At 43.1% G+C, this 26964-nt stretch overlaps 1 protein-coding gene across 11 annotated transcripts in view; it reads right to left on the bottom strand.

Moving 5' to 3' along the window:
- sulf1 (sulfatase 1) overlaps positions 1-26964 on the bottom strand; it is a 94440-nt gene that overhangs the window by 19499 nt on the left and 47977 nt on the right. For 7 of the 11 annotated variants that reach the window (XM_074622641.1, XM_074622632.1, XM_074622638.1 and 4 more), the window contains exons 4-8: positions 20337-20697; positions 4447-4745; positions 3792-4031; positions 2970-3121; positions 122-291 (exon numbers count right to left, since the gene is read on the bottom strand). In XM_074622641.1, the coding sequence (XP_074478742.1) occupies positions 122-291; positions 2970-3121; positions 3792-4031; positions 4447-4621 (737 nt within the window). In that variant the 5' untranslated portion in view covers positions 4622-4745; positions 20337-20697. Of the gene's footprint in view, positions 1-121; positions 292-2969; positions 3122-3791; positions 4032-4446; positions 4746-5020; positions 5039-5197; positions 5218-20336; positions 20799-26964 lie in introns of those variants that run through there. The other 4 variants (XM_074622633.1, XM_074622636.1, XM_074622635.1 and 1 more) reach the window with 4 other exon arrangements.

Raw genomic sequence — 26964 nt, 5'->3', positions numbered from 1 at the left:
TTGGCTGGAGATGTTTTGATACTACTTGGTACTGGGTTGTTTCGGTCGATACCTTAAAAGGTATCGAGCACCGATAACCAGCCCTAGCATGTGTGATAATATGAGTCTGAAAGTAACTTACATGTGCTGCGAAGCATTTGGGAAGTGCTCCGCGTACTGTGGAGCCGAGTCTTCTGGGCCATGAGGAGCAGCGTGACTGATCACCATCATCACAGGGCGGTGGGGGTACATGCGTTTGGACATGCGGAAAAAGTTGGTGCTGTCGTTGGTGATCAGATCTGTGAAATAGTCCTGGAAAAAAAGAGTGAATAAATAGGAGTTATTAGATGCTGCAGGGCTAAAATCCCATCTAGAGAAGGCTAGAGAAGGGGGGGGAAATGCAAAACAACACAAGCTTTGATAAAACTCGTTCGCGCAGTCCAATCACCATGACATGTTGCTTTCCCTCATCCAGTCATTTTTAAATAAATGGACGGGGGCCAGTGGGGATATGAACCGGGGCCATTGAGTACACTACACTACCAATCTGTCGAGTCAACAGCTGGCAGCTTGCCTGTGTGTGTGTGTGTGTGTGTGTGTGTCTGTGTAAATGCGAGTGTGTGCTTGAGTCTGTCTGTGTGTGAGTGTATACAGTATATGCGCTGTTGCCTCATCAGTGAATCTCTGCACTATTGAATGTGACACCACTTGATGGTGAGAGGAGCCTGGCGCTCTCAAATGGTATGTTGTTATGACAGCTCCCACCCTCTAACTCCTCTCTGGACTATCCATTCTCTTTCTCCTTTAGCTTCCTCCTCTCCTATTTAGCTTTATCCCGTTCTCTTAACATGTGTTTTCTTGTCACTGCTTCACTCTGGGAGATAATGGAACACACAAATCAGTCACAATAACTTCAACAGATACAAGCCTCAGGCACTACTAGGGAAATGAGCTGGAGTGAGTGATGACTTGTATACAGGAGAAAGACAGGAAATGGGAAAGACACAAAGTCCCAGAGTGCTCGTATTTAAATTTTAGTGGCATGGGGAAAGAGAGGACAACTGAATGAATGAAACTGTAACTTACTGTAAAGAGCTTAGACTCGAGACTAGAGGAAATGTGATATTGTCACATCAAACAACCCACAGGCCCCGACATTTTTTATCAAAACCTTTATTCCAGGCGTGGTGGAGTCTGTCTTTTTAAATGTACAGTAGGTCACACCCTGAACTAAAATCACAATATCATTTGCCAAGTTTCCAACAGATTAACCATTCTACCTGCAGTTTTGGCATGCCCCAGTTGTTGTCTGGCATACCGCGTGGAGAAGGGAGTGCCAGGCTCAGAATGAAAGGGTAAAGGGTGATTTTCCTGAAATGTCAGAAGTGGGTTTGGCTGATTCATCCTGTCTCTATTAATAGGCTTTATAGCCAGGCCAGCTTTAATGGCCTGGTGGCTGCACATGCCCATGGAGGCTGGTGATTGTGTGCACATGGCGAAGCGTTGCCATACTTGTTTTCTATGTGTTGCCAGCTCTCCAAAATTGGAGCCGCTGCTGCTATAAGGGCTCTGGCAGGTCAAAAGGAAGCAACAGTGTCATGGGGAATGACTGGCCAGCGGCTCTAAAATGGACAGGAAGGTGAAGAGTATCACTTTTCCCAGAACCTTTTGGAGATGATTAGTACAAAGTGACAGTCGATTCACACAAGGTTTGATTTCCCAGATGACATTCACCCATTTAACTTGATATTCTGACATTTAAAGTTTTATAATAACCTACATGGTTTGACTGTCAATGCAGCAGGGCGTTGTGGATTTGATTCTTGATCTCTGAGCAGAGTTTCTGTTAGCATTGATGACACCAAAATATCACATCTGGCTTGCAACGTAGGCTGCTTTGTGTCTTTTTCGGTCATGGAATTTGAAGGAAAAAAAAGTCTATGGATCATATTCTCCGACTAAAGCTCACGCAAAAGGTCTTAACCTCAATGAACTCATCCTCCTACGGATGGAAAATCAAATGGGACCCAATTGAATGAAATCACGGGGAAAGTGCCTCATCTAATCACAACGACTTGGTGTGCCAGCTGTGTGGAATACCGTGACCTTCTCACCCTGTGTGACTCTAAAAAGAGGAGCTGTGGTTGTCCTAGCGGCAGCAGGTTAATGGTTTTTGACAGTAAATAGCAAATACTGTGTCCATTTGGTTTTAAACCACAACCTGCTGACCAAGCACATGTCGTGTAAACACCTTGGCCTCAGCTTGTGGGTAACTTTACACCTCAGTCCAAGTTGGCAGAGGACTAGCAGTCCAAACATTTGTTTGCCCATCTTTCGGGCAGGCCATCTTGAAACTTGACATGTATCCAAACTAGAAGCCCTCCTCACAGATTCTTCATGTACCCAGGACTACGCTACCCGGGAAGATATTGGCATAGAGCTGCGAAAACAAACTGACAGCTCTTACAAAAACATTTGGGGAAGATTGATGAGCGATGCCATCCGGAGCTACAAAAAGACAGGGTAACCACAGTGTTCATCTCCAGAGTCTGACAGTGGTGATGTGAAATTTCCCCTCCTTTTTTATTGTGGTATTATAGCACAAAATCATTCCGCGAAACTTCACAGTGAGACAAAAAGTAGAGGAGCAGACAGAAAGAGAGACAAAAACAAATGCAGGGTGGTATTTATCACAGGCTTCTCATAAATAGGCTTCAGTTTTACAGTGTCTAAATGTTGAGGTAAGGTACGTCATAATAAAGGGATGCTGCAGAAAGAGGAGACTCTTCCACAAGTCATTCCCTTTAATTCTCGAATGAGAATTCCTACCAGCCTAGATCACAACACCGTGATAAGTGAAGTGCTTCCATGTCTGTATTTATATGTGCAGTGGAACCTACAATTTGTCAGGTGAAGTCTTTATATTAGGTCATAAAGGGACAACAAATGAGTTAATAGCCCCTTTTTTTTGAAATTATAGGAACACATACCTTGGCATATTCGGCACCATGTTTCTCCTTGTAACCATTCCGACAGACAGTGTAATTATAGAAGCGGGAATTTTTGATCAATCCAAGCCATTCGCGCCACCCAGGTGGGATGTAGCTGCCATTGTACTCATTGAGGTATTTGCCGAAGAAGCCTGCAGAAGAGAAGGAGAGATAAAGGAAGGTTTCTTTTAATATGAAGTCTTAGGCCATAAATGCATGTTTTCTTTGTTTGTATCTGTGAAAATCGCAATTCTGTGTGACTTTATCTGTGTGTGCGTGTGAGACGCATAACTTTTATGATCGTCTCCTTTTCCCTGGCTTCACTGCTACAGCATTCTCGGATAGGCTGGGCAGGGAGCCAGCCTGTCCTAGAGAAGGCTAATTGCAGACTAACGTATCAGCTCTAAAACCGCAGGCCGTGCTGCAGCCCACAGGACCCCACTGAGCTGCCCAGTCCAACGCCTGCCCATCATTCACACAGACACTGTCTGATGAGAGACGACAGCGACCTGGCACGCTCACCTTGTTTGCATTTCTCACAGCAGACAGCCGGGCCGGGCGGTGGAGTCGAGCTTACTGTAAAAATGTTGATTGACTAACACGAGTGAATAACGAGGGCCGCGGGAGGACATTTGAGCTGGTGGTGATTGACGGTATATTGGCAAAAAAGTGAGATGGTACCCAATCAGCACCTGAGAAATGCCACTTTTACATGTTAAATAATGGGAAAACATCACCAGCACTGCATTTAGAGGTCCTTACTGCTGAATATTGTATAGGTGCCCATACTGTATATGCGAGTGCATGTCTTTGTTCACCAACCTGTCCTGTAGCCGGTGTTGTTGAGGTAGACGGCGAACGAGCGTGGCTCGTGCTGAGCTTGCCAGGAAGGCGACGAGCAGTTCTCGTTGTTGGTGTAGGTGTTGTGGTTGTGGACGTACTTGCCCGTCAACATGGAGGACCGTGACGGGCAGCACATGGGTGTGGAGACGAAGGCGTTGGTGAAAGTTGTGCCTCCGTCTTCCATGAGCTTACGGGTTTTATTCATAACCTGTAGAGAACCTGGAGGACAAGGTATGGAAGTTCAATACTAATTAAAAAAAAACAGGTTGTGCCAATACACCATGACAATTTTTTTTTTTTTTTAAATGACAATCACTTGTGTATGTAAACACAGTTCATTCTATTAAGATCACTCGACCGTTTCGTGCTGAATTCTCTAAGTGGCAAATAATTATTATTCAGCAGTTAATGGGCCAGATGGCCATTCTGCTCTGGCTTATGGCCTCTATTTAATATTTCATGTGTGGAGAAAGACCACTTAAATCCTGATGCAAATGCCCACAAAGACAAAGATAGCATAGAAAGAAAAATAAGAAAAAGAAATCACAGAAACAAAAGGCAAAAATAGGACCAAAATGAAAAGTGAACAGGGCCAACAGAATTCCAGGAAGACCAGAACGTGCGCCAACCTTACCCAATTCAACATCCTGGTCGTCAGTTATGATGAGGATAATGTTGGGCCGGATGTTTCTGCGGTCTCTCTGGATGCGACCCCTCAGGCCCTGAGCCTTGGTGGTGGTGAAGGCCCAGCAGCCTGGAGCCCAGTCCAGAGACAGCAGGGCCAACCAAGCCAGCCACTGCATCAGCATGGTGCCCGAGACGGCGAGAGACGGGGTGGGTAGATGGGAGGATTAATGGAGAGATGGAGGGAGGGAGAAGAGGTCCAGCCAGGCCACTCACTCACACCCGTGCAGCTCTCGCAGCCGTGGTCGACTATGAAGAAACAGAAGGAGAAAAACACATGGAGACATTACAACGAGGAAAAAAAGAGAAATAAAGTGGGTAATTTTAAAGTAGTAGAATTGCATTATATTCTCAAAGAGACAGTCTAGATTCCCTGTAGGAACATTTAAGCATATTTACTTCTGAGAAATTGTGTGCATCTGCTCACAAATCATACTCAAACACAACAGTTTATCCATAAACCGACAAGCCAAAATAGATTTATCCGTGTTTCAGCCCTTGATGGTCCACCAAGGAAAACTTACCCAACAGTTCCAACAAAAGTTGCGTGCTGACTGAAACCCCATCAATGCTCTCCCCTGTAAACAAGATCCCTCAACATCAACTCTCCTGACCTTAACTGAAAACAAAATAACTACATCACAGCAACCCCATGAAAACATTTGAAACAACAAGCGCAGTTCTAGAAACACAGATCTCACCTCAGAAAATCCCATAAGTCTCATTTTGTTTCCTAAGTACTTTTTCTTGTGTTTCTCACTCTCTCCTTCTGTGTCAAATAACACACACTCACGCACGGAAACCCTCGATCTCCACTGGAGAGCTGTTGTTCAGCCAACTGTGCTGAGACCGCGCCATTGGCTGCCTGCACTCAAAACACCCACATCTACTCTCCTGCGGTCGGCCAATCGCTGCCCACCTTCCACCTGTCACTCAAAAGTCACCCCCTGGCGAGTCAAGCGTAACAGAGGGCCGGTGGGGAGGATGGGACCACACTAGGGGGGAGGGGGTTAGGGGGCACGGGAGGCAGAGAGAGGGTTCCGCTACATTAACCCCAGCGCCACCGTCGCCAATCACAGATTACCACTGAGTCATCATAGCACTTTGCAGCCTCTTGCTCACTTACAATGTCATGGTTGGTCATAAAAAGTCTGCATATGCTTTGCTTAAATGCCAGGGACCAGTGTAAAATAGATACTAGCAGCACTATTAAGCCTGAGCTTTCCCCAACTTCAGAAGAAGATAGATATTATGCAGTCACTAAAAGAGACATCACACTTAGAGCTGCAACGGTTAATCGATTAGTTGTCAACTATTGAATTAATCTCCATTTTGATAATCGATTAATCGATTTGACTAATTTTTTAAGAAAAAAAAAGTCAAACTTCTCTGATTCCAGCTTCATAAGTGTGATTATTTTTGGTTTCTTTTCCTCTATGACAGTAAACTGATCTTTGAGTTATGAACAAAAGACACTTTACGACGTCATCTTGGGCTTTTGGAAACACTGATCGACATTTTTTTTACCATTTTCTGACATTTCCCAGACCAAACAACTAATCGATTAATCAAGAAAAAAATCGTCAGATTAATTGACAATAAAAATAATCATTAGTTGTAGCAATAATAACACTTATTTAAATAGATTTCAAATGTGGATCCATGATTGAACGAACAGGCAAAATGGAGAAAAATGTAAAGACAATTTAAATTAGTAGGTAACTTTCAGTAACATTGATATATATGAACATATGGCTTGTGGCTGTGGGATGAACTGTGACGCTGTAACAATAAGCACTCCATCATTGCCTGTGAAAAAGCGCCGTATGGACGGCAATCCCACACTGAGTGGCACCATACTGTTCGCTATTCTGAGTTAATGGCCTGAAAACAAATGGCAGGTCTGTGACACCTGAGCCTGGTCAAACCCCACTGGGTGGCTCCGCCTTTACCCTCATGTCCACAAAAAGGCCAGTTGAAGAGAAGAAACTATCACTTAAAATAAATGATCATCTACAGTGTCTGACTCATAATGGAAGGCACTCTGGTTAAGTGTATCAACATTTAAAGGGTGAAAAATGCAAATTATTTTCGTCATTAATGCACCATGTTGATATGTGGGTTTTAGTCCTTTCACATACATGCAAAATGCATCCATAAAAAAGCCCACATCCGCAAACATTTGCTCTCATTGAGATGCCAAACAGATGGCCCTACATAAGATAGCACCACTACAAATTATCTTCTCAACGACACATCAAATGGGTCAATGGGTGATGTTCTTTTCCTTACACTACACAGTTTATCTGTTTTTCCTCTAGTCCGATGTTGCCTGTGATAAACAGAGCTTCAGACGGAGCTCTAAGAGCACTCTGGTCTGTCCTGTGTTTCAGACGTAGCAGCGTCCCGGGCCAGCCAGCCCAGTCATCGTGACAGCCCTGTGCAAACATTGGCGCCGTTTGGACAAACACCCCTCCAGCGCAGGGTGGCAGAGTGCACAGAACCTCACAGTGAATTACACACACAACACAAACTACTGTACAAACATATGGTGACACGCAGAAACTCATAAGACACTCACACACATAAGGCTTTCTCCCACAAAAACACATTCTCCTGCTGTGAGGGTCCAAGTCCTCCTACATGAATGGGAACGCTTCCCAGAAACAATAGACGCAGCCCAAATCAAGCCTCTATTTCGGTCGAGCTGCGGAAGACCTGAAATCAACCAGTCAGCCAACTAGTGTAATGTTAGCACCCAGCGCGAATTCAATTTTACATGCCAATGGTTCCCAGCAATAGCCTCTTCATGCGACTTAGAGAAGTGAGAATACAGACAAGAAGGTCCATTGTGGAATCTGATCCAAACCTTGTGGTGCTGATGTGGTTAGCTGTAGTGGTATCAATAGCTACACTGTCTGAAACGACCAAGATGGCAGGGCTAATAAAGTGCCACACGTAGTTGTCGCAGGCAAAACGACACTGCTGCCACGAACGAGCGCAGACCTCCCCTTGTCCTTTGGGCTACCTCTCATCCTAACTCAATTTCACCTGATCCACTTTCCTCACCCGGTCATCTCAAGTTCACTTATGGCCAGAAGGACTTTATAGCAGCTTTGCCAAATGCACCCCTGGATCATTTGACAACAGTCCATCTCAAAGTCACCTCTAATCAAAGGAAACAGCCCAATTATTTATGTGGCATCCCCAGTAACCTGACTTTTTTATGCTCATATGACATGTTGAACTTTAAGCTGCATCAGGGAATGACCAGCTAAGTGACAAGACCAGTGTGTAGAGATTAGCAGCTGCCGTTTGTGGAGCAGAGGTTAGAGGTAGATTGATGGCGGTTGGCTGGCTGTATTAAGACCTCTCTATACTTCACAAAATATTTACACAATGAGATTCTTGATAAATAATCATCAGTAATGTGGCTATAATGAGTGGGCGAAGGGAAGTAATTGAACGGCTAGAACTGTCTGGTAAGTTCAGAAAATGACATCACTTTACTGTAATGCAGCCTTTAAAACCAGGAACTCTTATGCCATTTCACGATAGGACAGAGCCTTAGTCTGAGTCTACTTCTGTCAGAACGGACCAAGAGTGCTTCGGCAGCAATTCCTGCCTCAGAAAACAGTCTTTGCTACAAGTCAAGGAAGACAAATCAACTGCATGAAGGACTATTAATTGTAAATATTTAATATATTCTATTAATGTCTATCAAAAAACTTCATCTGCTCCGGATGTGAAAGTTGAGAGAGCACATAAATCATTGGTGTAAATACCGCTTTAATCATTGCTGGTTATTAGGATTGATTGCATAAGATTAACCGAATGAGATCGGTGTGTTCAAACACAGTTAATTCAGAGTGTTTTGTTTTGTACACACACTTACAGTTCTTGCCTTTAGGCACACTTAGTGATGAGAGGCAGCAGGGAAGTACAGTAAGTACCAAGTGCATCCAGCTCTAAACACTGCAGGATGTGTTCAAGCTGAAGAGGCAGCTCAAACACTGTAAATACAAGAAACAATGAGTAAATACGCTCAAATCTGAAAGTTATTATACAGTTGGCTTCTGATCCTCTCCTCTGTTATTGCCACTGCTTCTTACTTGCCTCCATCTGAGTTAAAATGCATGTTGCCAATTTCACGAACCCTCTGTGAGAATAATGTTTCATGTCGTTTTTTATAAACCCTCTATTTTGAATGAGTCATTTATTTATGTCATCTAACGGGATATAAGTACAACAGGCTTCTGCTTTACGTCTGTAGAACAGACAAGAGGGCTTTATTCCTGGACCGAGTCGGCGGACTAGGGAGCACATTGTTTCTCCTTCCTCATTGTTTTGGAGGATTAGCACTAATGACCCTTTAAATGAGCCTTTACTGTACCCATCATGGGGAAGCTGGGGGGAAGGATATTGGGGAGGGATGGGAGGGATGTGAAATGCCCAGGGGTTCAAAGGACTGGAACAAAAAGGCCACTATGGAGTTTTCAGACACACAGCTGCCGGATACATAAAAGATGTGCAATTTTCAGATTAATAGCCATCAACACTATTTTTTTTTTTAGCACACCTCAACACCTTACTAATCTTTACTTTCATGACAGTAACGTTTTTTTCCTACTTTACTTGCAGAAAACAGCTCTTTCACTGACTCTCCTTTGGCACAGGCAGCATTGCTCAGTGATTTGGTATGGCTGCACAGACAGCTGTGCTTTGTGCGCTGAGCAAAGCTGAACATAATAGAGCTGCTGCTTGTGTAACCATCCAGGGCAGTACTATTTGGCTGGTTGGCAGTCGTGCCCTCCAGTTAGGGCCTCAAACCACACACCCTGCTGCACCCTGACCCTCCTCTGACCCGAGTGGTAATATGGCTTTGATGGTGGCTTGTTTAACCTAACCTCAGCAACCTGAGGCTAGCCACACACAAGGGTTAAGAGGGGAAACTCTGAGGGAAGAAAAATGGAGTGGAGGGGGGGGCTCAGCGCAGAGGTATGAAGGTAACAAAAGTCTTGTAAAAAGCCTGGTTGTGATTGGCTTGCATATTCGTTTTCTGCACACAGGCTGCATCTGGCTTAGGTTCTGTTCAGTCAGCAGTGGCAGTCTGCGTATTTATCAGCTGTCACTGAAGAACAGCAGACACACCGAGAAGACACAATTATTCTAGAAGAAACACACTGATTGACAGCAATGAATCCATGTATGCCTTAAAGCAGCGTATTTGTCCACTAATGTGTGTCTGCCCGTGGGCTTTTGTTCAAGTTAACATGAAGAGTTTTGGAGGTGAGAGGGGGTTCACCTTACCAAAACAAGATGCAAGTTAAACCCAAACCAGATGCCCTGCCCCACTAAAGTAAATCAGTCATTCATAAAGGGCCTAACTATGAAGGACAATGGCCATTTCAAAGCACCTCAAATCCCCTTCTCTTGCTCGCTCCCTCTCTATTTGAGCAGTCCATCTCTAAGGCAGCCAAGTCACAGAGGAACAATGGCAAAGAGAGGGGAATTAAAGTCTGATGGCATAGTTTGAATTCTGTAGGCTGTTTGGGAACTATAGGCTCTATGACTAGCAATGACGGAAAAGGGCTTTGTGCATACAGTCAACTTTGTCCAGGAACTCCATTCAAACCATGAGAGACCAACTGTGGAAAATATTTCTTATAATGTTTAGTTGCAAACTGATCTGAGAGGCAAAGCAGAGCAGATAAAGATGGAGAGCAACAATGTTAGATTCAGACCAGTGACATTTTTCAGTGTAGGCTGATTGCTCCCTCTCCATTTCAGAGGGGAAAAAATTATTATTGCGAGGCTTTAGATTAAGGTTTGTCCAAATATTTCTGTAATCCGAGGGAATTCGGCTGGTCTGCTGCCATGAGGACTGACGAGGGCCTTTTACACTGAGGAGGGCCTGTGTCAGGGCTCGCTGTGCCCGGCAGGCCAAGGGCAGCACATTGTACCCACCAAGACCCGCCCGTCGGCCTCACTGAGCTGACTGAAGGAGAGCTCTGTCCCGGTGCACTCACTTGGCTTTGGGTACGCACTGGGAAAATGCTCAGACCTTGGTGTTTTCAGACTCTTAACTCCACTGATTTGTTTGACCAAAAATGCCCAAATTAGTGTAGGATCTATGACAAAATTCCAGTGAGAAAACCAAGCGCAAGGCAGCGAGGAGAGATCACTGGCTCTTTGTTCCAACATGTTTACGGCTTCACAACTCTTAACCTTGACAGGCACATTTATGATCTTTGTTTCGTCCATGTTACAACGACAGAACTTCAGATGTTACGGCGAGAAATGATTCCCATCCACCGGTATGTGGCGTGTTTGGGGTACAACGCAGGCCACTTTAATGAAGAAGAATGGCCTCAATTCAGTGAAATGTGAACCTGGAGTGAGTGCATTCACGGCTATTAGTTAAACCCCTCATGTTTCTCTCGGACCTGGTAAGAGACCCTTTGTAGTGCCAAGGCTGCCAGGCCACCCCATCAATATTATGGATGCATCTTAATGTATAATTAAATGAATCCTGGTCCAAAAGACTTCAAAGTGGGAACGGCTTGCGGGACACCAGGTGGTCCGTTGGAAATCATGAGGCGGTTTTGAGAACCCTAAGAGGGAAATGATTAAAAAACACACAAGGTCATTTCAGAAATGGGGAAAGCTGCCTGTATTTATTTATGTATGCATGTGTGTTCCTGTCCTGAAGGTGGTGTGTATTTAAGTGTTCATATCCTTAACTATGGACACCCAGTATTGAGGTCTGTATATCTAAGCAAAAGCCTCATGCTGGTAACACTAACAAATGGGCCTTAGTGTCAGTCAATACGACTGGCATTACTCACACACTTATTATCGTTATGTTGCCGTGATGGAAATTTAGGAAACTCCGTGAGGACAATTTCTGGCAACCACCGTTCAAAATGAGTGGGCAACAGTATTGCATAAATTAGCTTTTCTTATTTTATATTAGGGCTGTCAAAGTTAAAGCGATAATAACGCGTTAACGCAAATTTGTTTCAACGCCACTAATTTCTTTACTGCATTAACGCAACTTGTGATTTTCAGGTTGTAGCGGGCTCAGTTTTAAAGCTAGAGTGAAGATACTGGTATCATATGAAACTAGAAAACCTAGGCAATATATCGGTACCAACCATGTCATACTAGCTTGGGAAGGAGCCTAAATAATGCTCCAAACTTATGCTACATTTTGGCAGATACATTTTTGGTGAGAAAAACTGGCATGGCCATTTTCAAAGGGGTCCCTTGACCTCTGACCTCAAGATATGTGAATGTAAATGGGTTCTATGGGTACCCACGAGTCTCCCCTTTACAGACATGCCCACTTTATAATAATCACATGCAGTTTGGGGCAAGTCATAGTCAAGTCAGCACACTGACAGCTGTTGTTGCCTGTTGGCCTTGAGTTTGCCGTGTTATGATTTGAGCATATTTTCTATGCTAAATGCAGTACCTGTGAGGGTTTCTGGACAATATTTGTCATTGTTTTGTGTTGTTAATTGATTTCCAGTAATAAATATATACATACATTTGAATAAACAAGCATATTTTATATATTGATAAGAGTACTAAATACTTTACAAATCTCTCCTTAAGGTACATTTTGAACAGATAAAAAATGTGTGATTAATTGCAGTTAACTATATTTTTAATTTTACTATATTTTAATTGATTGACAGCCTTATTTTATATATATATATATTTGATATCACAATAATAAAAATGCACATCAAAATACATGATGCCTTATTAGGGCTGCACATTTAATTGAATATTAATCGTGATCACAATTTTAGCATCCCTCAGTTAAATGAACATAATCGACTGCCATTTTCATGTTTAGCATGAAAACTGCTGCATATCAAAACAGGCGCTTCCTAAACTAACAGCCAGCCACCAGGGGGCGATCGACATGTTTTGGCTTCACTTTCGGGGAGCTATCATGCTGCTGCATGCGCACCCTACAGCGTCAGCCTGTGAGAAACTTCCCTGAATGTTGCGGCTGCAGTCCAGAGTAGAAGGGGAAAATTTGGTAAAATGTTTTCGTACCATAGTTTTTATATTTTGCATCTATAAAATGCACTGTGAATAAGGACCCGTCTTATTTTGATGCAAAGATTTGTACATTAGCAGGAACATAGCACAACATAGAAGTGAAAGCAGTGCTCTGTCTATATAAATGCGAAAGTGCAATAAAAATGTTTTGCCCCTAAATAATCATGATCTCAATATCGATACAAAATAATTGTCATAATCATTTTGACCATAATTGTGCAGTCCTATCCCTAATGCTTTTCTATGCTTTTCAAAAGGGACATGTATTGATCTTCTGGCAGGCTTGCTTTTCAAGTGCGGTTCAATTTTACAAGGGAAAAAAGCAGATTTACTATTCAAGAGGGTGAGGAAAGGGGTGAGAGAAAGAGGGGGATGGAGGTGGGAAAGAGAGAGAAGGAAGGGGGGGGGAGTGAATGAAAGGGAAACCTCTCCTCTGATTTATAGTGTGATATGAAAACATGGAATCACAATCAGAGGATCAGCAGCCGCAGTTATGGGATATAAGTCTCGAGCAAGCATTTTCTTGTTAAATCTATTCTAAGCCATGAATGGAAACCATTAGCGATAGACGACCTCAGATGAATAAAATACAGCGCATTTATATTCCTCCAGCCACTTTCTTGTCAAAACCCACACTCCCCATCAGAAACACTCTATCAGGCTGCGAGAGCTCCACAGAGAGACGAAGCGAGAGGGAGTAGAGCGCATGGCTCACTCACGGGTGGCTTTCTTGTCTCTTTGACTCGTCAAATATACCCCAGATAAATTACTCCTTTTACCACAAAAGAGAGCTATGGCAAATTGCTTCAATGGGTTTCCACTGAGGTAATTGTCAAGAATAAAGAGATTGACTTCTTTTCCATGAAATCAGCAGCATGGTGGCACAGAGAAAGAACGAGAGACAGAGAGAGAGCAAATGCAAGTCTGAAGGATTTCTTTCTGGTAACGCTCGGCAGTTTACCAAGTTCAACAGCCCTGTAATGTTCACCGACTGCTGACTTGAGAAGTGTGACTTGAATTTTCTTCCTTGTATATTGTGGTAATTGGAAAGGAAAATAAGACCGTTGCTGAGTTTGAACACAACTAGTAACTGAAATATTAGCACATCATTAGGAAGACATGGACCTTTCTTTATATATGCACTGATTACTGATTGACAATGAAAACAAGACCATGGTGCAGGACCTGTTTAAAGAAATAGAGATCCATTTGGACTGCTGAGTGAATGACTATGTTTATATGCACACTAATATTCCACTATTATTCCAAATATGACAATATTCAGATTTTGATAAGGGTCATGTAAACAGCATATTCCGTTTTGGATATTCTGAATAGGGCCTTATTCCCAATGGAGCATTTTGCGATTAAGACGTGTGGGATATGCCGATATTGTTCAGGTTTTAGGAGCGTTCTTTGGACATGTATACAGCACATTCGGAATATGCGTCTCAGTTGGAGCTTTACGGCAGTTTGTGACACACAGCCTCTTGTCTGTTTGCAGCCAGCTCTGTGCGTTGTACACAAACCAACTAGCCGACAGTTTGCAGAGATGCATGCCCAAAAAGAAAAGCCCACATTTATGGTAAGAAGAGAAACACACCTACTTTTAAACATAATGAAAGACTTGGATATCAACAGGTTTTTCGAAATGCAAAAATCTAAAAATCACAATGCCAACCTTTTCAAGAAGGTGGTTGAGAGAGGGTGTGTTTGCACGGTCGAACAAGTACGCCCCCGGTTATATTATTCGGAGTATGCACAGCTACATGTAAAACAGAAATATTCATTTTAACAGCTTAATAGGAATATTTTCTTTTTCGGAATAAGGGCAAAATATATTTTGTGCATGTAAACGTTTTGTGCATGTCACCATTCTCCTAAATATGGTGTTGACTTGATTTAGGTAGGAAAGGTAGAGAAATGTTTTACATAGCAAATTGAGCTTTACTTTGTGTTTGTGTGGGTCTGAGCTTAGAATAAAGATAGAGTCATCTTTGCTCATAATACAGACTGAAGAGAGTTATGTCAGTGTCAATACAGACAGAGATTTGTTTAGCAACAAAAAAAAAGAAATGGGTAATAGGTTAAACAGAAGATCTTGGGTAATGTGCTTTTGGGAAAAGCAAGCCTCGACACATCTCAGTTATGACATAATTTCAAACAGAAAAACAATCAGACGATTATATGCACCTGAAATAAACACAAGTCAAAGAAAAGCAATATGAAGATGATCAATATGTATCAAATCAAACCAGTAAACATAACCAATTATAAATTCACTCTTACCATCTAAGTGCTTAGATAAAGCTTAGTTAGCTACAAGTTAACAATAGCTAAAATGGATGATTTAGACTTAGAAATACCAATACTACTCTCATCTTGCTACAAAGACCAGACAGACCCAGTAGCCAATGATTTCTCTGCCTAGTAATTGGGAATCTGCTATCTGCTGACCCGTAGAGCCACCAAATGCTGACGTAAGTGAATGAAATATGAGCGAGCGTTCAGCATTTAATAAAAGTTCCCGTAATTATGCAAGTTCAAACCAATTCCATGAGTGGCAATCAATAAAAAGAGAGGAGAAAAAAAGGGAGATTCCTCGGGGTGAGGTGGTAGCAGCTCAGTCAGCAAACCCCAGTTAAGTGTAGCGCTGCTGCTGGCGCATGAAACTAAACACCCCTAAAATGTGGAACATGTGTAGGCATATTCTCTGGGAACCGTAGACAAACATAGACCATGAGAACCAGCCTGCGTGACCCTGGATGCCATAAACAAACTTCTCCGGGGCTGTGACACACCAACATGATACCGCTCATAAAAACGCATTCGTCCGATTGCACCTGTGCCTGTTCGGCGCTCCCCTCTGTCCATGCCTGTGGGCGCATATGCATGGTGTGTGTTTGGGTGTCATATACTCTGTGTGTGCACGGCACGCTAGTCATTCACTCAAACAGTCAGAGTACGAATCAGTCAGACTTGAACACAGACAGACACGTAACCTGTAATTTGTACACAGGGGAGCTCTCCTTTCCATTGCCTCTGGCTCAGTGTGTGGCTTTCCAAAGCATGCAGTAACGTCATTTGTAATTGAATCAACTTTATCCTGCCTGGCAAAAATTCCAGATCTTGCGTTGTATAAAAAATATCTAAAATACGATATCTACTAAAAGACTAAAGCATAAAACAGGAAGCTTACCCCTCCAAATGCTTCCAATCCTTTACATTTGAGCCAAGGTTGAAGGAATGCAGTCAATGCATCATCCCAACATGTTCACCAGCCAAACTCAGCTGAACTTACCGCAGGCAATTCAAGAAAAAGCAAAGCGAAGGTAATGCGTGTCAAGCAATGCTGGACCTCGTCAGTGTAAACAAAGTCGCTCAACCTTTAATACTACAACTGTTCGCATATCCAGCCATTCTGCATCCACATGGCAAAGTCGCGCTGTTCAAGTAAGGGCAAACAGGACCAGAGGCTACCAGTAGCACATGGCCAAGTCCACACATTATGAGTGTTTGTGCATGCACACACACATAGACGCACACGGGCAGAGGAGGGGAGTGCTGGCAGAGGCTGAATGTGTTTGCCCGCTCCAGGGGAGAAGGGAAGAAAGGGAGCAGAAGAGCTGAAACAAACGCATGCTGGCTTCTATTAGTCGAGCTGTGGAGCGGGATGGAGGGGTGAGGAAATGTATTCATTCCTTCTGCCTCCCCCTCCATCCATTCCCATCCCTCCAACCCTCCCACCCCATTATCTCCATTCTGGAAAAGCGGTGGATGAAAGGGACAACCCCCCAGTGGCAGCACTTCTCCCTCCAAACTTACGCCGACGCATTCTGACGGCTGCTTAATTGTACGTGATACAGGCAGGGCCCTTTCTCTTTCAAATCTAAAACAGATTGCTTCTCCCTGGGGAGGGGATTATTGGACAAGAGAGATGACAACGCAGGGACAGTGCAGCCCTCTGGGGGGTGCAGGACAGAGGGGGTAAGCTTGTGGATAGTGTGTGTGTGTGTGTGTGTGTGTGTGTACACGTTTTTCTATGTTTCTCTTTTGTACATGCCTGTGTCAAAGGAAGATTATGTTTGTGTCCATGTGTTTCAAATGCGCGCACGTGTGGGTGACAACCAAGAACGTGTGCGTAAGATCCAGCCTCTTCTGATCTTCCTGTCCACTTCAAACAACTACTTTCTTCCCCTCTTCATCACATGTTCACACCTCCCTCCTTCTCTTATCTCGGCCTCTTCTACTTTATCCCTCTTCCACTTCTTCCCCCCTCTGTGTCTCTCTTGACCCAGCTTCCCCTCTTAAGCCCACGCTGCATCTATGTGCAGTGACATTTGAACAAAAGCTGCTCCGGACATCACAGAAAAAAAGCATTGAAATCCTCTTTCTCTCACTCGCACAATAATGAATAAAGTCTAACAGCAATTTCAAAATCACAAGGACTTGGTTAGGGGTCATTCTATGGTTGTTGCATAGCTGATCTACTGAGTACTTTGCAAAACTTTTCTTCACTAAACACATCTTTTTCCAACTAGTCATCAGGGCAGGGGCTCAAGACAAACTCAATGGGAATAATGCAGACACAAAAAAAGTAAAGCATTGAATATACATCTGGTTTGCTGCTCTCTTTAACGTGTGCAAGCACTAGATGGAAGCTTGGATGATCCGGCATTCCTACTAATGATGCGCTGAATGTGATGTTTGCATGCCCTGACCTTTACCGCTCAAATGGGAGCCTGAACAAACACTTGGGGGTGCTATAGTGTGCTCCCAAATACCCCAAAATAGATCAATGCTGTGTGGGCATCCAGATATGTATGGCGTATTTCCCCCGGAGCTATGTCCTCAATAGTCAAGGACGCGTCTCGTGTAAAGGCTGCATGTAAGCGAATGGAAACTCCATGGAAATGTTTGATCATCAGCAAGGACAACAAAGGAACCGAGAAAGTGGCTGACTCATCTAAAGATAGCCTTTCTAGATCCCACATAAATAAAAGCATGCCAAACGCTCACTGTTCAAATACTGGTCATTTGCAGTGATAGGACTGTGCAATCTCCTCCAGCGCTACTATGCAATCAGGCTAGTATGAGGAACACTATCATTAAGCTGAAGAGATAAACAAGTGCCGGAGGAGAGGGTGGTTTAGGAAATCTTTTCTTAACATGCTCGCACACAAGAGAACACACACAGTATCGTTATAAAGCATCTTTTTCTGGATTTTCCAGAGAGATGAAAAGCGTATTTATTAAATTGTCAGCAAGTTTAACTGATGAGGAGCAATATTGGATAATGCATCTCCAGTTCTTTCTCCATTTGTTTCTCAATTTCAACACCATATAAACTCCTTTTTTATTGGCCATGATGTTCCTTTTCTTACTGGAGAACAGAAAGTTATCTGCAAGGCTTTCAATTTTACTGCAACCCAGGGAGCCCTATAATGATAGAATTCATAAAATGTGACTTCTGTCATTGTGGGGTCAAGTTGAGAAAGTAAAAAATGCAGCATGATGACAGTCTGACTCGCCTGAGATAAAATTATGGTGCTGATCTGGAGAGAAGAGAGGGCGGCTTTTGATTTTGGAGAATGGAAAAAGGTAAAATACTTGCTGAAGACTGCCTCCTCTGCTCACACGTTCATTAAATTCAGCACATTTTAGAACAAATGCATATATTTAATGCCCTTTCCATTTCTAACTATAATTAGTCTGCAACGAATGCCTTTGACCTTGTTCATCAGTCGGCATTTGTGAAGTCACGCAACATGTCTGGGAAGTCTCTGATTCACTGTGGCTGGCATTTAATGGACACACACACAGATGCTACCGACCTCTTCCTCTTCCCTTACACTCAGTCACTCACCATTCTTATCAGATGAATGAATTACTTCACTTATTGCTTTCACACACACACCATGGTAGATTTGTGTGATGGCAGAGCCGCTACTGGAACAACGTTTGTCTTGGCAAGCGGCTACCCCCCCTCCAGAACCTAATTATTTGCAGCAGCTGCTGCTCATGCTCTTGTTTGTAACTCAGTGAAACTAAACTGTTTAAAGGATCTCCCTTCTTTTCTGAGCTGGCAGTGAGCGCTGCCTTTTTAAAAACGCCCCAAAGCTGCTTTGCTATGCTCTGGGTAGGGTAATCACAAATTGAATCTAAACGCTGCCGGGGTGAAACTGAAGTGAAGGGATGATTTATGGATCAGTGTCGTCGATACTGAGAGTTTGAAGTTAGGCTTCTCCATATTTCTCCGGCTTTCTCGTTCAGTAACACATATTGGCAGCGCCAGTGTATTGAAATGTGAGCCAGTCTGTTACGTTTTCGCCAACTGTGCCTGGCACAAGCAGTTGGATTTGAACAGGACCACAGCATCATTTTGCCATTTAGGAACACTAGCATAAATTCTCGTTTTTTTTTCGGACTGGTATAAAAAGTGAACATATTGATCCAATACACAATAAAAAAAAGTCCCAAGTCACTCACTTGGTCCGTAAAATAGAGGAAATTTAATAACATATCCAAGCTTCTCGGAAGCATTTAAATTAATTTTAAGAGAATTACATAAGTATCCATGAGTCAAACTCAATACCTCTTATGAAAGTTCTACCAGTGTCTAAAATAAAAAGTTCCCTCCCAGTTCTCTCAAAAATCTTTCAACTGTTTACCCTATTGATCTGGACATGCAGCCAAATTTTTAACAAACGTCCCCACTGGCCTTAAAGCAGCAGTCATTACAGCCTATTGGTGGTTGTGTTAAATACTTCAAGTAACAAGCAGGAAGTGTAGCTACGGCTGGTTTACCAAGGTAAACACAAATTCACACAACAGCAGCTTTCACCCATACAACCTCCTCTCCTCTCAGCCCGGCTGCTGTCCACACAGCCTTTCACAGCTGCACAATCTCCATTTGCAAACACCTCACACACACACATACACACACAGTGCCTGGAGCTAGGTATAAATACTATACATCATATTCCCACTCCACTGGCAAGCTTCCCTTCTCACTTCACTTGAGTTAAATAGCTGAAGTGAGGTGTACATTGTGAGTCTCTGCCGCTCTGCTCGCTCTGACAGTTTGTCCGGAAAGCGCTCTTCAGCAGCTCATCCATTTAGCGTATACTGACATGTTCTGCCAGAAGTGCACTCTGAATAAGATTTATGAAAAAACTTATCTGGGCTGAAGTGAAGGAATGCTAAATGCCACACTGAGTTAGGGAATGTAGAAAAATCGTGTTTTAATTTGATATTATCAGGACTGACAGAGTTAAGAAGGAAGCAATTCATCTTCACTAAAGATTTTAGGATAAAAAAGTCAGGATATACAAACAGAATAAAATACAAACTGTCCACATTATAACTCACAGGATGCCCCCACTGACACGGTTCATTATGCAGCATACTTTTTAAGTGAGAGCAAGCTTTTTCAAATCTACAGTAGGTTCCCTTCGCAGTCAAACACCCTGCATTCACAAAACTAGAAATTAACAGATGGGTGCTCATGCATTGGGGGAAAAAATGACATTAATGGAATGTGCTGCCTTCTAATCCCTTGAGACGGAGGAATTTGCGACGGAGGGAATTCCTGTCATTCAGGGGGAAAAACTATGAAGTCCAGCACACACAGAGCTGCTGTACAGGCAACACTGCACTTGTAGACTCCCTCTCCTGACTGTATGCTGCATCAGAAATGCACTGCCAACAGACACTGCAAAAGCAGTGGAAAATTGCAAGAGTGAGAAAGTTGTAAATTACCTGAAAGGCAGGAGAGCAGAGTGCCAGCCAAGTGAGAGGCAAGGCTAGGATTCCTCTCTTGAGTTTCCTTCTTGCGTTTCTTCGCCGGGTCTCCCCTCGCTCATAGAGGGGTTTGTGTCTTGGTGCCGAGGTTTTGGGGTTGAAGACTAGGGGGGACCACACAGCTCCTGGAAGACAACCTCTCTCCTCTAATCCTCTCTCCGATGTGATGACACTCTCTAACCTCGACCATCTGTTGAAACACGTCCTGGAGCAGTCAGCACCGCGCTGTGTCAGGAACCCCACTCCCCTGCCCAATCACAGACCGGCTGCTGGGTGGCTCCTCGCTGCCAGGAGGCAGGGACAAGGACACAGCTCAGCGCTGAGGGAGACACACACACACACACACACACACACACATGCAGTCACAAGCACACAGACACTCTACGAGATGGAAGCAAGAAAACCCCCAGTCATCGTAACCTGAGAGGCAGAGTAGGAGGAAGGGACAGGGAGAGTGAGAGGAGTGGAAAGAGAAGGAATGGGAGGGGAGAGAGCGCAAGAGTAGAGAGAGAGAGAGAGAGAGAGAGAGAGAGAGAGAGAGAGAGAGAGAGAGAGAGAGAGAGAGAGAGAGAGAGTATGTTTAAGTGGCAAAAGCAGGGATTGATAAGAGTATATGGAGATAAACTATTGTTATGCTTTATATTACCTTTTCTGGTAATGTTACTCAACAGTTCTCACACAAAATCCATGCACACACATAAACTACTTTCCCCTCTGTCCCTTTCCTGACACCTTTCCTCCCATTCTTCTCCCCTGCAGCCACAAAGTATGTGGTCTAAAGAATCAAACTAAAAAAAGCAATAAAATCCTGTAATGGCCCCGTGGTGGGAATGCTGTTGGCACTAAACTGTTACATCTCCAGGCACAGAAGCACAGGCAGCAGCCCTCGCACCTCAGTGTGATAAATCCTTACAGTCCCTCAGCTGCATTCCTGCCCTTCACCACCTATTGCCTTAAGTTAAAAAGGAGGGCAGAGGGGAAGACACTAAAATTACAAAGCTGAGGAAAGAGTAGGATAGTATGAGAAAGGGAAGGAAAAGAAGTAAAGAAGTAAAGATAAGAGGAGGGGGGGGGGGGGTTTGGTTTACGGCTAGATGGCAGCAAACTGATAAAGCAATTTACTGTCAACCTTTCAACAGTAACACCATTACCGGGGCATTTCCTAAATGAATCAACTAATTTTCAACCCATTCATGCAAAACACAGGGAACATTAGGTGAGAAAGGCTGTCACATTAATCATTTGGCGGACCCACTGTCCTACTCACTGATCCATTAAAAAAGGATTACACGACCCTGATGATATTCAGGAGCGACTTCAAAGGCGAAACCCTAATGAGTTAATACCCGTTTGATATCCGACAGCATCACAATGAGTTAATCAGAGGTGTGAAACACCAAAGAAAAGGCTTCTAAGTGGCTCATTTACATTCTATAAGCAGCAGCAACACCATGGCCTCTGTTTCAAGTGGTCCTTTGATAAATACTATTAAGTTCAAACAGGCCAACTAACAGTTATTAATGAAGACTTTGATCGTCTGTCAAACTGACCCGTAATCAATGGTAGGTTTAATTGTCCAAAATACAACATATTACGGACAATTCAAAACTTTTAAAAATGGGTTCACTTCTTTTCATATAGAGCCATCTTTAACACTGTTTGTTGCACCTTAAAATTACTTTTGTGTTGCATGACCCAACTTAGTGGAACAACTAAGCTGAAATATTCGTAACAATTATGCATTTTGCAATAAAGACAACACATTTGGCACAGATGTAGGTTTATATATTATGAAAAGATATAGATATCAGGGCACTGCAAATTTGCCCCCTTTTCAAATGGCTGCCAAACAGGCGCTAAATATTCCTAAATGTTGCAGAAAACTGATTTTATGATTTTTGATGATTTCCAAGGTGTGTTCAAGCTGATTAGATCAGATGTCAGAAGATCACAGACATTTTTTCCCTGTTTATTTTATAAGGGTGCTTTTTAAAAGCTCATTAAAAGTTGAGAAGAATGTAAAAAACAAATAAAGGTAAAAGGAGCATGGTAACTTCAGGGTCAAACTTCTCCCCCTTGCCGAAATGATAGTGATATGACAGTTCAGTATCGCTTTAACTGTGATGAGAGGTTAGTGGCGACCCATGTATCCAGCCACATCTCTGTCAATTTTACTGCTAATGAAAAGATGAATGCACCGATGGAAAGCTGAAGATCTTGCCGTTCTAAAAGTGTATTGGTTGTCATTCTATCATGAAAGTAAGGGGCTGACGTTTGACCCTGAAGTGATCATGCTCCTTTTAATTGGTTTTCACATTTTTCTACATCTCTTCATAACATATTAACCTACATCTGTGCCAAATATGTTGCTTTTATCGCAAAATGCACAATCGTTATGCTTAATTGCCCCGCAAACTGGTAAAGTTTCATACATGGTATGCTGTAATATTGCTCAGATCTCCCATGTGTATCAGCTTTCCATTTTGATTTAATTACACCACACACAAACAGCAGAGAGATACTGACACTTCTCAGTGCAGTTATATCCCCCTCAGGTTTACATATGAGGATATTGGATTAAATTAAACAAAGCCCTATTTTCACCAGGGACTTTGAAACTTTTCCCCAGCTCGGACTGATGTTTGAAACAGGGGCAGCGGTGAGGGAGAGAAAAGGGCCTTCAGGGGAAAGAGCTCAAATTAGATTAGCTAAATTCACAAAGACTGTCCCCAGCCCCTCCTGCATGGCTACACACATCCCAACCCACACCTCCAACCCCAACCCCCCATTCTCACGGCCGAGAGGTTTCCAAAGGGCCTTCAGGCAGGCCAGGGGCGACCAAATCCCTGTGCTCTTTACTGGATTAAAGATGGCCGACCCCACTGAGGGAGAGGAGCTGTTTTCTCATAAGCTGAGCACATCTGTAAACATCATAAATCCATGCAGGCAGAAAAGGTTATCAGGCTGAGCTTCTGTGAGGAAAACATCTGCAGCCTTATACAACAAGGGCCCACCTAGAAACCAAATGTTTAGGAGATAGAAACGGGTCGTCCACCTCGCGCCAACACACATCATCCACTTTGCATGACCACTCTTTTAATCTCCATTTTCCATTTTCACTTCCGCTGATGGACACAAGAGCAACAAAAGCATGGGTAGAGGGAGGTCTATAAAATGGCCTCATCTTATGAATGACTGAATGACCTGCAGGGGGGCCAGAGGTTCTCTGGTAACCCCCATTCACTCTCCTTCTCCCCATCCTTACTTCACAAAGAATTCACCAAGCCCATCGTGGTGGTTATCTAACACAGAAATAGCTTTAAGGTGACCTGTTTTCTCTTATTTTAGACTTCTCTGATTGGGTCCCCCATAATGTTGTTGTCTCTTGTCCAAGCTTTACTCTTAAACTGGATCCAAGCCTCCTCACATCTCAAACTCACTTCCCCCCTTTTCCTTCCAACTTTCCAAGCATCAGTTGGGCCTGCAGGTGCAGGCAGAGGCCAGTGTTGGGGGGCTACTCGGTTCACTAGCCCCATTCTCTATGCCTGAATGATATACATAGGGGTGTCATAGCTGTGATCCTGCCTCTGTGCCAGTATAGAGCGCTGGGGCTGTAGCTGGGGGATGCAGCCATGATGTGGAGGAGGGCAAACTTAGGGGTGACATTGTGTTGCGCTACACAGCATTTTAAATGCCAAGCACATGGCTACTGCCGTGCTAACCTCCCTCTCTAATGCAGACTTGTGTCAGATGACAGGTGGGTATCACAGTATTGAACGTGTCAGCTGCTTAAGATCCGTTTGAGTCAGGAAGACACCGGAGAAACTACATCAACTACCAACTAATGAAGTGCCAACTCTGGAGCAGGGTTTATTGCCAGTGCCACATTAGAGAAGAGTAGGGCTGTCCTCGACCAAAGAAATTCTTATTCGACTAACACACATACGATTTTGTTGACTAATCGATTAGTTGATTTAAATGACAGTAAAACGGAGTTTCTCCAAAAAGAAACACACAAAAGCACCATTTTAAAACGTTTACCAGAGATGTGCTCATACGTTTCTTAGAAATAAGTCAATCAGTGTGAAAAAAGCATTAAAAACTACTAATCAACTAAAGAAATCGTTGTGAAAGACCAAAACAACCGCTTAGTTGACTAATTGACTAATGCTGGGCACACACTACATGAGAATCAAGCCGGTTTTGGGTCCGATTCCCTCCTCCCAACAATGGTCAGCAAAGCCAAGATTTTTTGATTCTTCCAAAGATTATCTTTCCGGATATTCCTGTGGTTTGAGGTATGTTAAGAGTGGTTTTTACATCCCCTGATCGGCTCTGAAGTCCATCCTGGCCGCACCGATTTCAAATCGTAAATATTAAACATGTTCAATATTTACGATCAGATATCCTGTTGTGTGTGGAGAACCCCGAGGACAGCCGATGACGCAGTGACGTGGCAAAGAACGATACAAAGTAGTGCAAAAACTAACACTGCTAATTCTTGCAAGATTTCTGTTTTGTTTTGTTGTTCTTTTTAGTCGGGACTCTCCTGTTGTTCATGAATGCAATCTGTTAGTGTGGTGTGTTGTTTTGGCCAAATCATTGCTCTCCACACACCATAAGAACAAAACTGTTAAATTTAACATAACATGTCGTTTTGTATGGAGTCTCTCAAAATCCCTTAAGAGGGGTCAGATCTAGAGAAACAAAACTTTTTTCCCCAGCTAAGCCCAGGTGTGATTGAATTTGTAAAGGGTACTCCATGGTGTTGTTCTTCCTAGGTACTACATTTGCTTTGGTCCTGCTGGCTCCCAGGACCCCTTACCCTTCAGGGGGGTAAATCAGTGTCATCTCAAGTTCATGCCAGAGAGGCACAGCTGAGAGCTGGGGATGACTGGGTTACAGCAGGAAAGCAGGAGAGGACACGCACAGTTGGTCATGAATGTACGGGGCTATGAGGAGAAATGAAAGGCAGGAGACGGGGAGGACAGAAGGGAGACAGGAATACAGTAGGGACAGAAGGGCGGCAAGGGTGAAGGAAAAAAAAATAGAGAGAGAAAGTGGGGAATGGAGGAGGAGGAAGAGGAGGAGGAGGAGGGGCTTCTGTGGTTCAGTGACAGCTGAACACGCAGCACATGCATGTGGAGGAAGCTCTCCTCACGCCACCCTCCTGCTGTGCCATGCATGTGCCCTTGTGCTACTCGTGTGTGGTTCAACACGCATGAAAACCACACATCCATGCAGACATGCATGGCAGCATCTGTCACAATAACCTGAGTTAAGCCAATTGGCAAATCCCTTCAGTCACTTTAAAAAAATGATCTTGTAACCAGAGTAAATTAGGGCTGTAAGAATATATCGATACACATGAGTATTGCGATATTATGTGCTGTGAAACTGTATCGAATCTCCAAATCAATTTTTAGTTAACCTCTTAAAACCTCCGATGGCCCGGCCGCTATTCAATATTTCAAATTAATCTATTGGTACCAACCATGTCATATTATTTTCAGGAAATAGGCTAAATAACGCTCCAAAAAGTTGCACTAAATTTTGGCGAGGGAAAACTGGCATGGTCATTTTCAAAGGTGTCCCTTGACCTCTGACCTCAAGATATCTAAATGAAAATAGGCTCTATGCCATGAGTCTCCCCTTTACAGACATGCAGGGCAAAAACAATGCCGTTTTTTTGCATGTAGTACAAATATGTTATTTTTGCCTATACTAAAATAGTGTATTTCTGGTATGTTCTTTATACTATGACTTTTTTTTCCTAAAATAAGATTTTAAAAAACTGCAATATATCGCCTTACTTGCAGTATTGCAATATTTCGCAATATATTGAATCGTGTCCCCTGTATCATGATACATATCTTATTGCCAGATCCATGCCAATACACAGCTCTAGAGTAAACCAATAGTTTCCATGTCAACCCCTTTGCTGAGTTAGCATTAAGGCCCTGTGTCATATATTTGGATTCACTTTTTGTACTCTTGATTGAGCTACAAAAAAATGATACAGTATATGTTTTGGTATCACAGGGTTACTGCTGGTTTTGGAGTTTAGTTACTACTTTGTAAGCAGCTTAATTGAGCTGTTACCCTTATCTTGGTGTTAACATTGATAGAGTTATCTGTGTGGACGTAAACATGCTTTGAGTGTGTGGAGCATTCAATTTCCAGGTAAAACACCAAACACTGAATAAAAGTATATTACTAAGCTTTTTTTTTTACTTAAAAGGTTGCCAGTCGTTGCTAGAATAAACATCCAGGCTGACACCTATTCTTCAAAAGCCACTGTCAAGCAGCTTAACAGGTAGTGCTGCAGACAAAGAGAATAAACTAACACATAATGAAGTCATTAACAGTAACCTGAGATCAATTGTTAGGTAATGATGATAGGATTTAGAAGTCTGTTAATAATGACATCCACCAGCATACTTCAGTCAGATGCCAGATGTGCTATCACCTCTCTGACAGATGTTTACATGACGGTCAACCATAGCCAACAACCAGCGTAAAGAGTGTAAAAGCCAGTTCCGCTTACAATGGAAGATAATATTGTATTTTGATAACATAATCTAAT

The sequence above is a fragment of the Sebastes fasciatus genome, chromosome 21, assembly GCF_043250625.1.
Source record: "Sebastes fasciatus isolate fSebFas1 chromosome 21, fSebFas1.pri, whole genome shotgun sequence".
Classification (NCBI taxonomy): domain Eukaryota; kingdom Metazoa; phylum Chordata; class Actinopteri; order Perciformes; family Sebastidae; genus Sebastes; species Sebastes fasciatus.
Note: the sequence above shows the minus strand (reverse complement) of the source record. Positions and strands in the feature narration are given on the sequence as shown.